Consider the following 14,763-nt stretch of genomic DNA (forward strand, 5'->3'; position numbering starts at 1 on the left):
TTTGTGGTACTTTGTAGCCATTAATAAAAACAAACAAACAAAACAAAAACCCACTTGCAAAAACACACTGAAATATCATGTTTGATGCTTTGCTACCTTGAGTCTATTTTTACCTTATTTCCTTCTTGTCTGGGACAGAGTGCCATTAAACATTCTGATAATGGCCTACTGACAATGTGTGTGTAAAATGCAGAATGTCTGCTTTCTCCCTTTGGTGGCTGATGACAAATGATTAAGTCATTGGGAGACAGTTTTGATTTTGTTACCAGTATCTGTTGCAGAGTGAAAGCATCTGCCTCGGTAATGCCAAGAACACTCTGTGGATGTTGAAGTATCTTTCATGAAACTTGTTAATTCTGGGTCCTATGAAAAGAACCTTACTGAGATTTGAGAATAAAATCTTGAAGCTTAAGATTTGCACAGACTTTTAAATGCATTCTTTTCTAGGCCTTTAGAACCAAGAAATTGTTGTTACAGATTTTTTTTTTACACAATTTATGTTTTCTCATAGCTGCTCTAGGAAGCTTTAGTGGTAAAATGGTTATAATTTGGAGACATTAAGAAGACATGAGAGAAGTTTTGTGAGTACATGAGGAACAGTGAAAACATCGTAATTAGTTATGGAGATAAAAGAAACTTAAGGGAGGTTGAAGTCATGAGTAATTTTTTTACCAACTTCTAGTTAGATGGTTTGTTCAAACCTGAGGAATATAGAGAAGAACCATATTAAGTGGTTTTGTTTTGTACTTTTATGAGGGAGCTGTGTTACATTTGGAAGGCTTCCTGATGAGCAAAAATAGGCTTGCTTTGTTCTATTTTTTCAATTTTATTTTTGAGATGTAACTCTAGGCTTTCTAAAATTGGTATAGTTTTTATTAAAAAACATCAGGCACCTGAAAACTTTGTCTTAATTTTAAACTGTAGAATCAAATTAGAATCTTCATGACTAAATGAGCCTGTTTGGTTTACCTACAAATATTCAGATTGATGAGAGGCAAAGTTATAGAAAGATGGAATCAGGATTTTAACTGTACTTATTTTGCTCTAGAAAAGTCTCTACTGTTAACAATCAGCTTTCTGGTAGCTAGACCTACTATGTTAAAAAAAAAAAAAAACAACTCAGTCTTGATTCTCATAATAAATACTATGCTAAGCTTTAAACTCTTTATCAAAATATAGTTATATCACTTCAACCTTAAAAATGAAACAAATCCTATTCAACTAAAATATTCTACCTCATCACAGTATCATCTAGGTTGTAAGAGAACGCTTAAGATCATCTAGGCTAACCCCCCCTTGCTCAATCTATGTCACTGAGTACAAATTGCCTAGGATAGTCACAATTTGTCATCTTTAACCCAGGCCTCCTTTACTAGGAGAAACTCTTCCTTCCTCCAGATTTTCCCTGTGGACTTAAGGGTGTGGAATCCTGAAGGCTGGAACGATAGAGGCAAAAAAGTTGTTGTGTACTCTGGCCTTTTCCATGTTATCTGTCATGAGTTCTCCTTCTCCATTCAACTGCAGACCCACATATTCTATAGACTCTAGTCATCAGCATCCACGTTTTCCCTGGGTGGATGCCTCCAGCTACTGGTTAAAACTGATGTCTTATTGCAGATAATAATTTAACAGTGTGGGTGGTTGACAACTCAAACTTCAAGTAATTATACTTAATTCAGTGTGAGAATCCTTTCCATTTAACATTTGATTGTCTGGCATTATTACATCTGAATGTATTTACATTTGCAGGGAAAATCAGTGATGCAAATGCTTAATATATTTGATTAGATTGGTTTCTACAATAGAATTATCTCTGGGCTGGTGATAGAGTGTTCAGAGAATGACTGAAACAAATTTCTGCTGAAGGCCTGAAAGTTCTTACATCTGAAATGTCACTGTATTCCAGGTGATACTTCATTAGCTGCTCTTCGTTTTCTGTCCACCATATACTTAGGCCAGCTGTTTCTGTTTGCAGCTGTAATTTACAGTACATTTTCTCTCCATATGGTTGTTTACATGAGCCCAGTGGAAATCAAATGTCAACTTCATTCTTTTTTCAACCTTTTTTCTGTAATGCCATCTGAAAAGCAAATTTTAAAACTAAATGAGCTTTTTTTGAGTCTGTGTCACTATAATTAAAAAGCTTTATTCCAAGTAGCTTTATAATGTTTTTGTTGCAAATGTTTCCATTAGTTTTCTATTTGTAGGGCCTAAACTAACTTTAAAGTCATCATTTTCCATAATGTTAATGTTCTTTAAAATTGAGTAATGCCATTTATTTTTCTGTGGAAATGTATCTTCTCTAAATTAGTCAAAATATACCCCAAAGCCCACCTGTTTTTATTATTTTCTCCATAACTTATTCAGTATATGATACAGATTTTGTTTTTCTTAGCCTTTATCTTCAACTTTGCTATGAATACTCTTCTCAGAATTGACACAAGTTTGTATTCTTAAAGAATTAATGATCACATTAACATTATATTGGTACTATTAGTAAAATGATATGCTTGCTGAAAGGCTCTATTAGCTACCTTTGTTTTTCTTCCCATGCTCTGATCATCATCATTTTTTTTTGAAAGTATTTTTAGTACTGGGATGAATTACAGTCTTTTGAAAGGGTGCTTATGATTATATTGCAAGGGAACATGAGCAGGCAAAGAGCTAGACATTTTTAACTACAGAAAATTAATTTCTCATCCAAGAAGGTAGTCTTATTGCCATAGATGAGCAACCTGGTAATGAGAAAATACTGAATTTCTTTCATAAATTAGCTTTTTCTCCTTAATTGTAAAATGCTGGATTTTCTGACATCTCTATTTCTTTGTAAGATTCATGTTATTACGTATTCTTTGATTAAATTTGTTGCTACTGAGTATATTAAGCTATTGTATGTTATGTCATACACTTGCTTTGTCATCTAATTATTGCATTTAGACTGCTTGATGTAGAAGTTTGGATATTTGGTCCAAAAAATTTAAAGAGAGAACTTTAATGGAGATTGATACCAAGAGCATGTACTTTGATTCCCCTTTTTTGTAATGACATGTATTCGTTGTAATTAATAATAATAACTGTAGACTTCACAGTAATGAGTTCTGATTATCTGAATTTGTGCAAATGAATTTAGGAATGGAATATTGTGGTATTAGTAATTTTTCTTCTCATTTTTAACAGATTTATTTTATTTTGGGACTGCTTCCCATCTATGGTCTTAAGTTCTGTTTATCTGTTTTGACAATGAAGTGAGCCTGGCTAAAATTTGTTTTAAATATGATTACATTGGGTTTAGTCGGGGTTTGGATTTTTCCGTTGAATCTGAGAAATATGATTTCTTTCATTTCACTAATGAATGTAGTACAGGTTTTTCCACTAGACTCAGCTTTGGGAGTCTTTTATAGATAAGGGGTGTGGGAAAGGATTATATTCAATACCTGCTAGAACATGTACTAAGTAATCAATGCACTTTCCCAATTTAAAAGAATATTGAATATTTATGTTTTGACTTCTTTTTTGTCACTATGTATTATTTTAGGTTTCCCAGGCTGGAGACCTGCTGATTGAAGTTTATGTAGAAAAAAAGGAGCCAGACTGTAGTATTATAATCAGGGTGAGTGTATAAAAGTGATTTTTACCAAACACTTTCTCATGCTGCCTTCAAAATTTATTTTCATCCATGCATATATAGTTGCTTAAAAAGGTATGAATTTATATCTATCACTGTTCTTTTAAGAATCTTTTTTATTTAATGTGTTGCCTAAATTTTCTTAAGACTTATTAAGCAGTTTTAGAGCAGACATACTCTCCTTGGGTTTTACTGGAGCATACAGTGGTATAAATTCTGTGCTGCAGGTTTAGAGCTGTGAGAAGAAAATTAACAAGTATACAGTGAATACTGATTTTATTCAGTACTAAAAGACCATTTAAATTACCATCCTGATGGGTTTTTTTTTGTTTGTATGGCTGTTTTGTTTGTTAGTTTTTGCTGTGACTATCTGCCTTGCTAGAGTGCTGAGAAACCAAAGCTTGCTACTTAATGTAATTGAGATTTTTCAGTCTGGTGTTTTATAGCATATTTTAAATGCACTCGTATCCATTTAGTAGTATTCTATTGTTTGGATGCTGGTAGATATGGTTAAATGAAAATAGGGCAATATCTTTCCTTGCCCTTCGAACTGCTGCTAAATTTTCACTTTTTATTTTCATTTTGTTCAGCACATGATTCTCAACTATATATATATATATAATACTAGATATATATATGTACAACATTTATGTATGCATACACATCAAAAGACTGCATTTTTGTGGATTTTTTTTTTTAATTACTTCATTACTAACATAATTTTAATAATTTTTTTTACTAACCTTTATTTCCATTCTTTCCTTACCTAGAAAAAAATATCCTAGTTATGTTTTTTTTAATTTTTGAAGGGTGGAAAAAATGAGTTTAAAGTGATGAAAATGATACCAGTTACATGGTATATTTATACAAAATATAGAAGGCATTCTGTAGTCAGAAAATAGCATGAATTTCCAACTCTGTGTAGCTGGTTTGTTTTTTTTGGCGGGGAAATTTTGAGAAAGATTTGAGGGAAAAACTCAGAAAATGGTGATTTTAATGCATTGTAAATTGCCTTAATTTGTGTTACAGGTATCGCCTTTGACAGAAGCAGAAGAATTAACTAATGATATTTTAGGAATAAAAAACATTACTCCCAACAAAGATGATATCTGGGCTACTTTTGAAGTAATTGAGAATGGAGAACTAGGTTAGTGATGCATATTCATAAAATTATTATTATCTTTCAACATAAAATCAAAAGGTTAAAGAGTTATTAACTTTTTTATAATTAGAGATATTATTTATTTTATTAGAGATAATCTTCAAATAGCAAGGTAACAAATTTTCTGTTATTATTAAGGCATATTATTCTAATGAATTCTCATTAATGTCGTCTGATTTAAAAAATGTATATGTACCCGAGGGACAGAAATATGCTTTTAGCAAAAATCAACTTCTATTAGCACTTTACACTAAGTTGCTTTTAGTATTATTTCCATGCTTCAGAAGTGGACTGTGGACTAATCTATTTCTGCTATTTTCTGGAGATAGCTATTTTCAAGTTCAGAAAAATCTATAAAAATAGAAAAAACTAAGATAGATTGAGTACTTTTATTGTTCTTTATCTTCATATCTACTTACTAGTAAATCTAGAGAGATTATAATATTCTCGATGCACACTTGACCTTGGCAGTGTCAATAATGAGAATGAAAATATATTCTCCATTTTCTTTTTCAGCTGAATGATCCTGGCACCTCCTTGCATCTTACAGTCTTGTGGTGTGCTATGTAGACTTGTAACACAGAGTTCATTTAATTATTTGTATATGTGGATGTCAACTGACAAAGAATGCTAGCATCTATTATCTTTGCAAGTGTCCTTGTGATTCCTATGAGACCCCTAGAAATCTTATTTATTTTAACTGAGTAATGGAAAATAATTGAAAAGGGAGTTTTATTTTCTTAAACTTGCTGTATAACACTTATAAGCAAATGAAAACTAAAGGAGATATGGCCAAGAGAAGCTATAAGGAAATACAACAGACAAACCTTTTGGTAGATTCTTGAGGTATTTGCATGTAGCAATCAGTGTTTTCATATAGCCTAGAAAGATATTCTAAGCTAATATATTCTCAAGATTGGCTTACAGAGAGACTCTGTAGACGGTATATAGGGCTGTCAGTGTTGGTAAGGTATTAGTGTATCCCACTGAAATAAGAGATTTATGAAGCAAAGTAGAAAATGACTAATACTAAATACTAAAAATGAAACAAACAAAACATATAGCAAGCTCAATAAAGTCCTAGTCCAGCATCTCCCAGCAGTCTAGATTCTATGTGGATTGTTGATGAAATATCTTCTTCATGGATCCTTTGTGGCAGAATCTATGTATCATGACAGGAAAAATGAAATAAAGTTGAAAAAATAACGCCAGTAGTAAGAGGCACTGATTCAGGGTTCTATGGCTGAACCTACCAGATTTGCAAAAGGCTGAAAAATAAATGAACTAACAGAGAAAGATAGCTCCTTGCAATCTTTGATTCAAATGTGGCACTGAATAACTAAAACAATAAATCTTTCCTACTTCAAGTTTCTCTTGTGACATTGATCATTTAATTGAGAGTTACATAATCAAATGCATTTACAAGTATTTTGAATTTTTGACATGACAGGATAGAAACAATATTTGCTTATTTTACTCAAATATACATCAATTACCATAGTGTCTTACCAGCAGAAAATGAATTTCTGTGAGAATTCCTGCCATAATCTGGGCCTGTCCAGTACGTGGTGATATTTGGTTCATTTCGCTCAATCCTGAAGTCTTCTGAAAGTTACTTTACTTTAGTTTTCCTGAAATGTCTTTTAAGATATACTGCCCTGGAGATGAACCCTGAGAATTCAGGGAAATTAGATTCTTGTATTTTCTAAAAAGTAATTTTCTCCTGATATTTATTGCAATTTAAGACTAAAATGACTTGTTTGGGATATTTGCTAGCTTATGATGACCTAAGTAAAAGGTTAATTGGATGCATGTGTTGACTGCTTGCTGTTCAAAATACTGAAATTGCAGTATTAAAAATCAACTAAATTATTTGCATATAGAAAACGTGAAATAATTGATATTTTTATCTAACCTAATGCAGAAAGTTCAGTACCATATGCTTTTATAAAATAGGGTGTATATTTCTTTTAGTAATTTGTACTTGATGGATAGCTTGTAAATGAGGTAGGTTGCCAGTAAAGTAGCTAATGCATTTCAGCATGATGATTTATGTACTGTGTAATCCATGATGACAGATGGTCTTAAATGTAACTATAAATAAAACAGTAGGTGTTTACTCTGGGAATGCTGGTGTTCTAGGAAGTTGTGGTGATTTGCCAGTGTTTCCCGCTGCCTTTGATTTGCAAAGTTACTCTCCTTAAAATGGATTTTTCCTCTCTTGTACAAAGGCAACAAGTTGTTTTGACTTCAGCACATCAAAGAGTCAACAATTTCCCAAGAGTTGAAATGAAATTAAAAAGTTGGACCATTTAAAACAAAAGGGCCAGAAGAAATGGAGTTATAAAATGGTTTTTGAGAAAGTATTTTTGTTAGGCTGTTTTGTTTTCAAGTCTGAATAATAAAATCTTGCTGTAAGTGATATAACAGATATAGTGAAGTCGTTTAAAATTGCCTTGTATGTGGCTGATGCATTCTAGAGCTCTGGTGATTGGGTAAATGTTTTGCTAGAATGTGGTGCTGGACAGCCCCAAAGCAGCGGTGACATTTCATCCTATCAGAAGTGATAAATGAAATTATAGCACCATACTTTTCCCCTTGGCTACCAGGAGATACAGGGCTAGACTACTTGACTCTACACAATAATGTCACACAGGTGTGCTTTTCCAGGAGTTACATTCAGGTCTTCTGAGAGCTTGACCCACATTAGATGGTGAGAAGATGGGAGCTTAGAACTTGTGGAAAAATCTGCCTTAGGGGAGAAAAGGACTCTTGCATCCACTGCTCTAAGTTGTGACTTGCAAAGCTGTTGTCAAGTCTTCGTGCTTTCCATAGATTATATTCTTTGCTTACTGCATGCAAGCTTGGGTGTGTGCATGGAGAAAAAGTTACAATACTGGTTGGGCTTTTGTGTCACTGGTTTCTATGAAAGGGTCTCAAAGTTACTCTTTTTGGGTGGATCGTATAACAAATGCATGTCTCAGCAATTCAAGTGTCTCAAAAAGGGAGAAAACTCAGTAAGATCTCTTGCTCTTCCCTTCCAATTAAAGGAATGAAGCAAAATCAATTGTCTGTCTCAATCTGCTTTGATTGTTAACACACAATGTAGTCTATGATGGTATTTTAATTTATTTTTTCCACTGTGCTCTGAATACTCTGGCTTTTTTTTCAATTGCAGAACATTGAGAACTATGACAATTCATTTCTGTATAAAGCCCAGACCAACAAAGCCCAGTATAGTTATGGCTCTTGATACTGTCTTATTGTTTGTTTATATATGGTCTGTGATAGTATCTAACCTTTGCATTTGTTTGAAAGCAGCATTTTAGCATCTTTACTAAAGGAAAGACTATAACAACTAAACACAAAAGAATTGCTGAACATCTGACTTCTGCTTGTTCAATTTAGTATTCATTACCTACGCAGATCCTGCCAGTGAAGGTCTTGCTCCAGAAAGTCAATGAAGTGGTTAATTGTCTTATTTTGAAAGCAGATGTTCTCCTGTAGCTTAACCTGAATGAGGCAAACTGTGAATTTGTAAATTCTAAGGGCTTACAGTTTTCTTATTTAAACTTTTTTTTTTTTTTTTTCTGGAAACTTTTCAGAACGTCCACTGCATTACACAGAGAATGTTCTAGAACAGGTTCTTCACTGGAGTTCACTACCAGAGCCTGGCACTGCATATCTGATAATAAAGAGATTTTTAACAGCAGACATGATGAAACTCTACAATGGTATGTATTTTTTTCTATTGAATATCCTTGTGTCCCTACAGGAAATGACAATTCTTTTATAATTGTTTCATTGAAGCAAAATGTCCCAGAACATGTGAATCACCAGTATTTTATATAAGCTTGTGCTTCACTAAGAGTTGTACTGACTTCCTTTTAAAACACAGAACCAAAACCATACATCATTTCTGCAATGATGTATGCCATGTGAACATACATGTGAGCTGAATGTATGATTTCAGTTTACAATTTGTGAACATGTTCAGTCCTTCCATGTAAATACTGAACTTTCTGTGGGTGGACTAGATACATGCATATATACGTGGTGTGTGTTGTATATTAAACATAATTTTTTCTATTATGTAATCTGATGCCTCCAAACTAATTTGTGTGACGTAAGCAACTAAATGACTTTTGTACAGCATGTGGCTGTTTGAAAGGATGAAGAACTAGACCTGGCACTTGAAAGGAAACACAGCTCAAATGTAAATCCCAATTTTCTACTTTATAAGCTACTCCAGTCATACCTTATTTTTTTTGTGTGTTATACCTGGAGTTAGATCTCCCATCTAAAAACATACAGCATTTAATTTGAGGGAAACAGTTCAGAAGTTCAACATGCACAAAAATGACTATTCTGTTTTCAAGCAGTTGAAATCTGTATGCTGTCAGTAAAGCATGCAATGTTTCCCCATAAAAAGAAATATTAATTTTTTCATCAGTATGTCTGTTATGTCTTCAAGAAGTAAAAGTTATGTTGTTATGCTTATTCTTCTGAAAGTAATAGCCTTCTCTCATCATTCTCCTTTCCACAGATATGAACAAACCTTAACAAGTGTGTTATTCATGGCTTTTATATTGGAGTTTCACTATCTCTAAATGTGTTGCAGCTGATAATGAATAGAGTGAAATAGCCTACTTCATTAAAAGCTTGATATATGAACTCCCATCACCTCACTATGTGTTGAGGAATAATCAGAAAAAGGGAATGGGTTGTAAGGAATGTGTGTGAACCACTGTTCTGAGAAACACATAAGGATGAGGCTGGTGTCTGAAGTTCAATTTACAAAATGTAGTACTATCTAAAGGGGAGAGCTGACATTTGCCCACCTTCTTTTCCTCCTGCTTTCTATACCCATTTGTTCGCCCAGTCCATCACAGTAATTGAGTTTGAATCAGTTCTTTTCAGTTTGACCTTAGTCCAGACACACTGGCTTTTGATGACTGAGTGTTTACATTTATTGGTTCCTTTTTCTCATGTTAAAATAATTAAAACCTTATTTATTAAATTTCTGCCATATTGCAAACTTCCAGTATTGATCTCAGAGTAATCTCATATACAACAAACATGTTTTCTTGAATATGGAATCGTAATTTGAGGGAGCTTTTATGTGGTGAACAAATTTTAATTTCTAAAGCTTTAATTTTTTTAAATGCTTCTTGCTATGAGAAAATAAAAGCATTTAAAATACAAACAGTTCTATAATCATTATATCTTGTAAAGGTTTTGAGACTAGTTCCTAAATTTGCTCTGAAATATTAACAATAATGAGCAGATAATGCACAAATTTACAGCTTCAGCAAGACAATGCATGTATTGTGTAGACAAAATTGCATAGAAGATCGGAATCAATTGTCTTCATTTTGTAGTTGCAGAAATTTACATGTTTATTGTCTGTATTTCTAGTGTTGTACCTGTACATGCTGAAAACATATAAGCATCTATTTCAAGGCAAAAATGTTTTTAGATCATCACTGAACTTCCATCACTAGATACCGTTAAAATGAGAAAAGAACAGGATTAAGCCACTGGGGAAACAATTTCAGTTTCCAGAGGGAGGCAGCAGTCATGGTAATGCTGGAGTTCTCCAACCCAAAGTACACAAGAAATCTGCTGTCACTCTTTTACCCTCTTTATGTAGATATTTTTTCATCACTAACTGAACAGTTGGACTGAGTCCAGATGTTCAACTGCTGTTATTAATAGTGTGTATTTTAGCAGTGGATTCAGCCCATACAAATGGACTACTGAGTTGATGGTTTTCTTCCTCTTCATTAAAATTTATAGGGCTGTGGTCATATTTACTTTTATAATTGAATTTGGTGAATTTTACTTTCTTCTGTGATTTGTATTAGAATCTTACTAAATTATGATACTTCTGACCTTTCCTTTTTTCTGTTAATGTTATTTCAGAATTTTGTATCATCAGCGTTTCTCTTCTTCTAGAGGCATTAATGATATTTGAAGTAATGTTATTTCAATAGTGAGCCTATAGAAGCAACTCTTTTAGCCTCATTTCATTCTGGCATCTTATTCCTGTCAGTGAAACTTTTACCATGTTCCCTATATGCAGTATACTTTGTACTTTTTCATAACTCTTTCACTCATTTTCTCAGTCTTAAGCTAATTTCTCATATTCTGCAATACCAAACGTTGTAGTGAGGTATAGATTTATATTTTTTCTTGTTTAGAGATCAATTTTTCTTTTCATGGGAAAGAAATGGTTTATTCTTACTGATATGATTCAGAATATTTGTTGTGAATTTTACACTTTCCTCCAAATCTTTAGTTCTCTCCTGGCAATTTATTCTATAGCTTTTGATGCCTGTTGCAGAAGCGCTGTCTTTGAAGTGCTGTTCTGCAGGGCAGGGTGTGCATTGCGTTTTGGTATGAGAGATACTCAGTACTGCGTAGTTCTATTTCAAGACCCTTTATCCTCTCCTTACCTGAATTTTTCCCATATTAAAGATGTATTTGTTAGAAAAATGTGAGGGAATAGATTCTCTATAAAGTGTGTATAAAAGTACTTGATTTTTTCCTGGTAAAGAGTTGTATAATTTGAGTGGGAAGTGTTGATATCTGTGAACCAGGGGCTATTATTCAGGGAGATTCTTTGAAACACTTCTGTACTGAATGTGAATCAACCCTGAATGGATTAAGTGCCTCCAGTTCTTAGTAGCTGCAAAATTCTGGAAAGATTCACATTCTTTACAAAATTTATATCTGAAAAATAGATAGGATGTAGACTGATCATTTTAGATTTGTGTGTGGAATACTTCTAAGGAATACAGAAAATCATAAATCAGAGGAATATTTTTTTTCCTCTTTCAGGCTTTTTAAAAATCTTTGCAAGACTGAGTGTTCCTGGATTTGCTATGGTGGGAATGCTAAAAAGTGGGGGTTTTGTTGGTTATTTTGAGAGCTGTGTGTAGAAATATAAAATATTCCAACTGATATTCTGCTTCTCTCACTTGGTATATTTAAGAAAAAAAAAAAAAGCCTGTATTGGTGTGGATAAGGACTCATATTCCACTCTGAACATGAAACAAATATTCATAGTGGCAGAGAAGAAATATGCTCATGTTTGTGGGTTTTTTTACTGTATGTTTGCTCAGATTGCTTTTGATTTTTTGCATTAGATTCTGTTGTAAGCTAAAGAAAATAGTGGGAAATTTTATGTTGAGATTTTCTTTTAAAGGCAAACATGCTGATTAGAGTGTAGTTGATACAAATCAAAGACGTTTAATACCTTTTAAAATTTCTACTGTATTTTTTAAAGTATTTCTAAACTCCAGTTTGTGCTAAGATATAAAACAAGAGGAAAATAGATTCACAGTTTTTAACTGTCTTTTTGTGAATACAATTAGTAAGAGGAATAATTTTATTCAGGCTCTTTGAACAGCTGGTTTTCAGCCGGTAGGAAAGATGGGGTTGAAAGCTTTTCAGTTAGTCCCAAAGTCTCAGTATGCTGTAAGAATGGCAACAGAATCTGAGTTTTGTAATCTGATATTTTTTATACTCACTTTAAAGTGTATTTATGTAATCAGATGTCTGAGTCTGAATGTTACCTATTTACTTTTTGTGCATACACATGTGTGTATATAAAACTGTATTTAGTACGTATCTCACTAGTAAAATGTTGGGGTCCTTCCTAAATAATCATGTGTGTTAAATTATCTACATGTTCTTCAAAGGAAGGACAAAGAATAGAAATACTTAAATATAAATAACTTAAAACAGTATGACATGCATTTGTCTTGGACTTTACTTTTTATGATCGTTAGTGATGTTTCATGCAATTTCTGAATTGTGCCTTGTCACCTTTCTTACATCCTTTGCGCAAGTCATGTTTTACTTGAAAATATTGACAGCCCACTTAAGGGTATGGATGAAGATGGGAAAAATAGATAATTGTACACTACAGCCAGAATGGCTTCTTAAGCATTGTTATTTGTGTAGTTTGTGTAATACTGTTCTTCACATGGGAAAAAAAAATCTGTGGTAATAGGTTTAACCTACAGAAAAGTCATCTCTGTATTCTTCTACCTGACCAAATGAAAATGCATTTTGTTATTTATGGTTGATTTATTTAGAACATTTTATTCTTATTTTTGAGAATATAGTGTGTACTATTTCACAATAATGGATATTTTTCATATCTGTTTATCAGGTCCTAAGTGGAACCACTAGCTAATTGAATTAGGATGCTGTTCTCCATATACTACATAGTCTTTTTGCATCACAGTTTCCTTTACTAACTTGAAAGGAGTATGCTGTAAAAACTGGTGGTATCATGAGATTTCTAAGCAAATTTATTCAATAATTCCAAAATAAATGAATGAATTATGTACATCTAGAAAAAGAAAAGAGTATTGATGGCCAAAATAAGTAGTAGGATTGTAATGTTTTGGGTGAAAGTAATTTGTTACTTTGTTAGTATAGCTCCCTCTTAAAGATGAAATGTTGTCTAGAATGGAGGAGAAGAGTTTATCTCCTGCTGGCTGCTCTTTCTTCATGCTGACATTGTTTCCAGCATGTATGAGTGTGTGCATAGGTATAGGAAAGAACTGAAAAAAAGAGAGGTACCTTGAAGTGGTATTGGAGTAGTTTATATGTATTAGTAATGAACTTCAGTAGTTCTTACTTTAATAAAAGCTTTTTATTTTTACAAAGTTTATTTATGGAGCAGACTACAGTCTTGATTTTAATATATACCTACACGAAATACCTGTTTCTTTGTGTATTTTGTATATGTAACTGCACATTCTTTTCTGAGAAGATTCTTTTAATTTACTTGGTGAATTCTTTCTGTGTTATCTTAAGAGTAAACATTAGAATACATTTCCTACCAGTAATTAAAATCAACATGGTATTAATATTTGAGTGCCATTATTACTAAAATAAAGTGTAATTTTTGTCTTTTGAGAAACATTAATACTGAGAGCACTTAAAAATAAAGTAGTTGTTTCCAATGTTGTAATAGATTCTAACAAAGAGCTTTTTACTTTCTTCATAGAGAAAAATGTGAAAGGTAGTGTGAAAGCTGGCTATCTAAAGTACAAAGAAGAACCTTCAAAACTGCTGTCTGGAAACAAGTTTCAAGAGCGTTATTTTGTATTGCGGGAAGGAAATTTGCTTCTTTACAAGGATATGAAGGTACAGTTAATTCTTCACTAGTTTAATCATAAGTGCTGCCTTAAACTTTTTTTTCATGGAGAAATGAGAAGACAGACAAATAGATGAATGTTTCTGATACTAAATGGCAGCTTTTAGTGAAGTACAAGAATTTAAGGTCCTTATTTCAGAGGCTTCAGTAAGAAGAGCAACAATTGTTGATTTAGCTATTTTGATTATGCTATATTATTGGCTATAAAAATGTTTACAAATGCTTACATTCTCTTGTGCTGTGAGTAAAATGAAAACTTTCTGTAGATAGTGGTGTTAGAATTAATATGAAGTTGGAACTGCACCCTATTTTTTTCCCAGTATCTCACACAAAGGTTTTAGAAATCAGAAGCAACAGGGCTCTTTTACCTACAAATGTCAGAGTGAAGAAATTATAGGAAGCAACATCACTCATTACACCAACAAAATCTTCCCCTTCTTCCTGATAACATTGACTTTCCTCTTAGTTACTGAATAGCATGAACTTCTTATACTGATGCCTTCTCAGGCTTGTGAAAACTAGTCTTGATAGTAAGACTGAATCTTACTTACAGAATCTTTATTTGCTTAATAGCAAAGTGGGTTCAGTTTTAAGTATTAAAGGGATTTTTCTTCAAAGAGTGTAGAAAATATATTAAACTATAGAACTAAATAACATACAATTTTGAACTATGTTTTCACATAAGTTTTGATAATTTCTAGTTTTAAAAAAAGGTTTTTTTTTTTAAGTTTAAAGAGCATTTATTTTTGATTGCTATTTTTGCCCAACCGGGAAACATATGTGCCTTGCTCACCTTCA

The 14,763-nt window shown here is 32.7% G+C and overlaps 1 protein-coding gene across 7 annotated transcripts in view; it reads left to right on the forward strand.

The window, feature by feature from the left end:
- The window catches only part of ARAP2 (ArfGAP with RhoGAP domain, ankyrin repeat and PH domain 2), a 116,219-nt gene that overhangs the window by 81,038 nt on the left and 20,418 nt on the right, over window positions 1-14,763 (forward strand). For all 7 annotated transcript variants that reach the window (XM_090139570.1, XM_090139567.1, XM_090139568.1 and 4 more), the window contains 4 exons: window positions 3,536-3,610; window positions 4,655-4,772; window positions 8,393-8,521; window positions 13,816-13,955. In XM_090139570.1, coding sequence (XP_089995696.1) covers window positions 3,536-3,610; window positions 4,655-4,772; window positions 8,393-8,521; window positions 13,816-13,955 — 462 coding nt within the window. The remainder of the gene's footprint in view (window positions 1-3,535; window positions 3,611-4,654; window positions 4,773-8,392; window positions 8,522-13,815; window positions 13,956-14,763) is intronic.

Source organism: Phasianus colchicus, chromosome 4 (genome assembly GCF_987193195.1).
Source record: "Phasianus colchicus chromosome 4, bPhaCol1.hap1.1, whole genome shotgun sequence".
Classification (NCBI taxonomy): Eukaryota; Metazoa; Chordata; class Aves; order Galliformes; family Phasianidae; genus Phasianus; species Phasianus colchicus.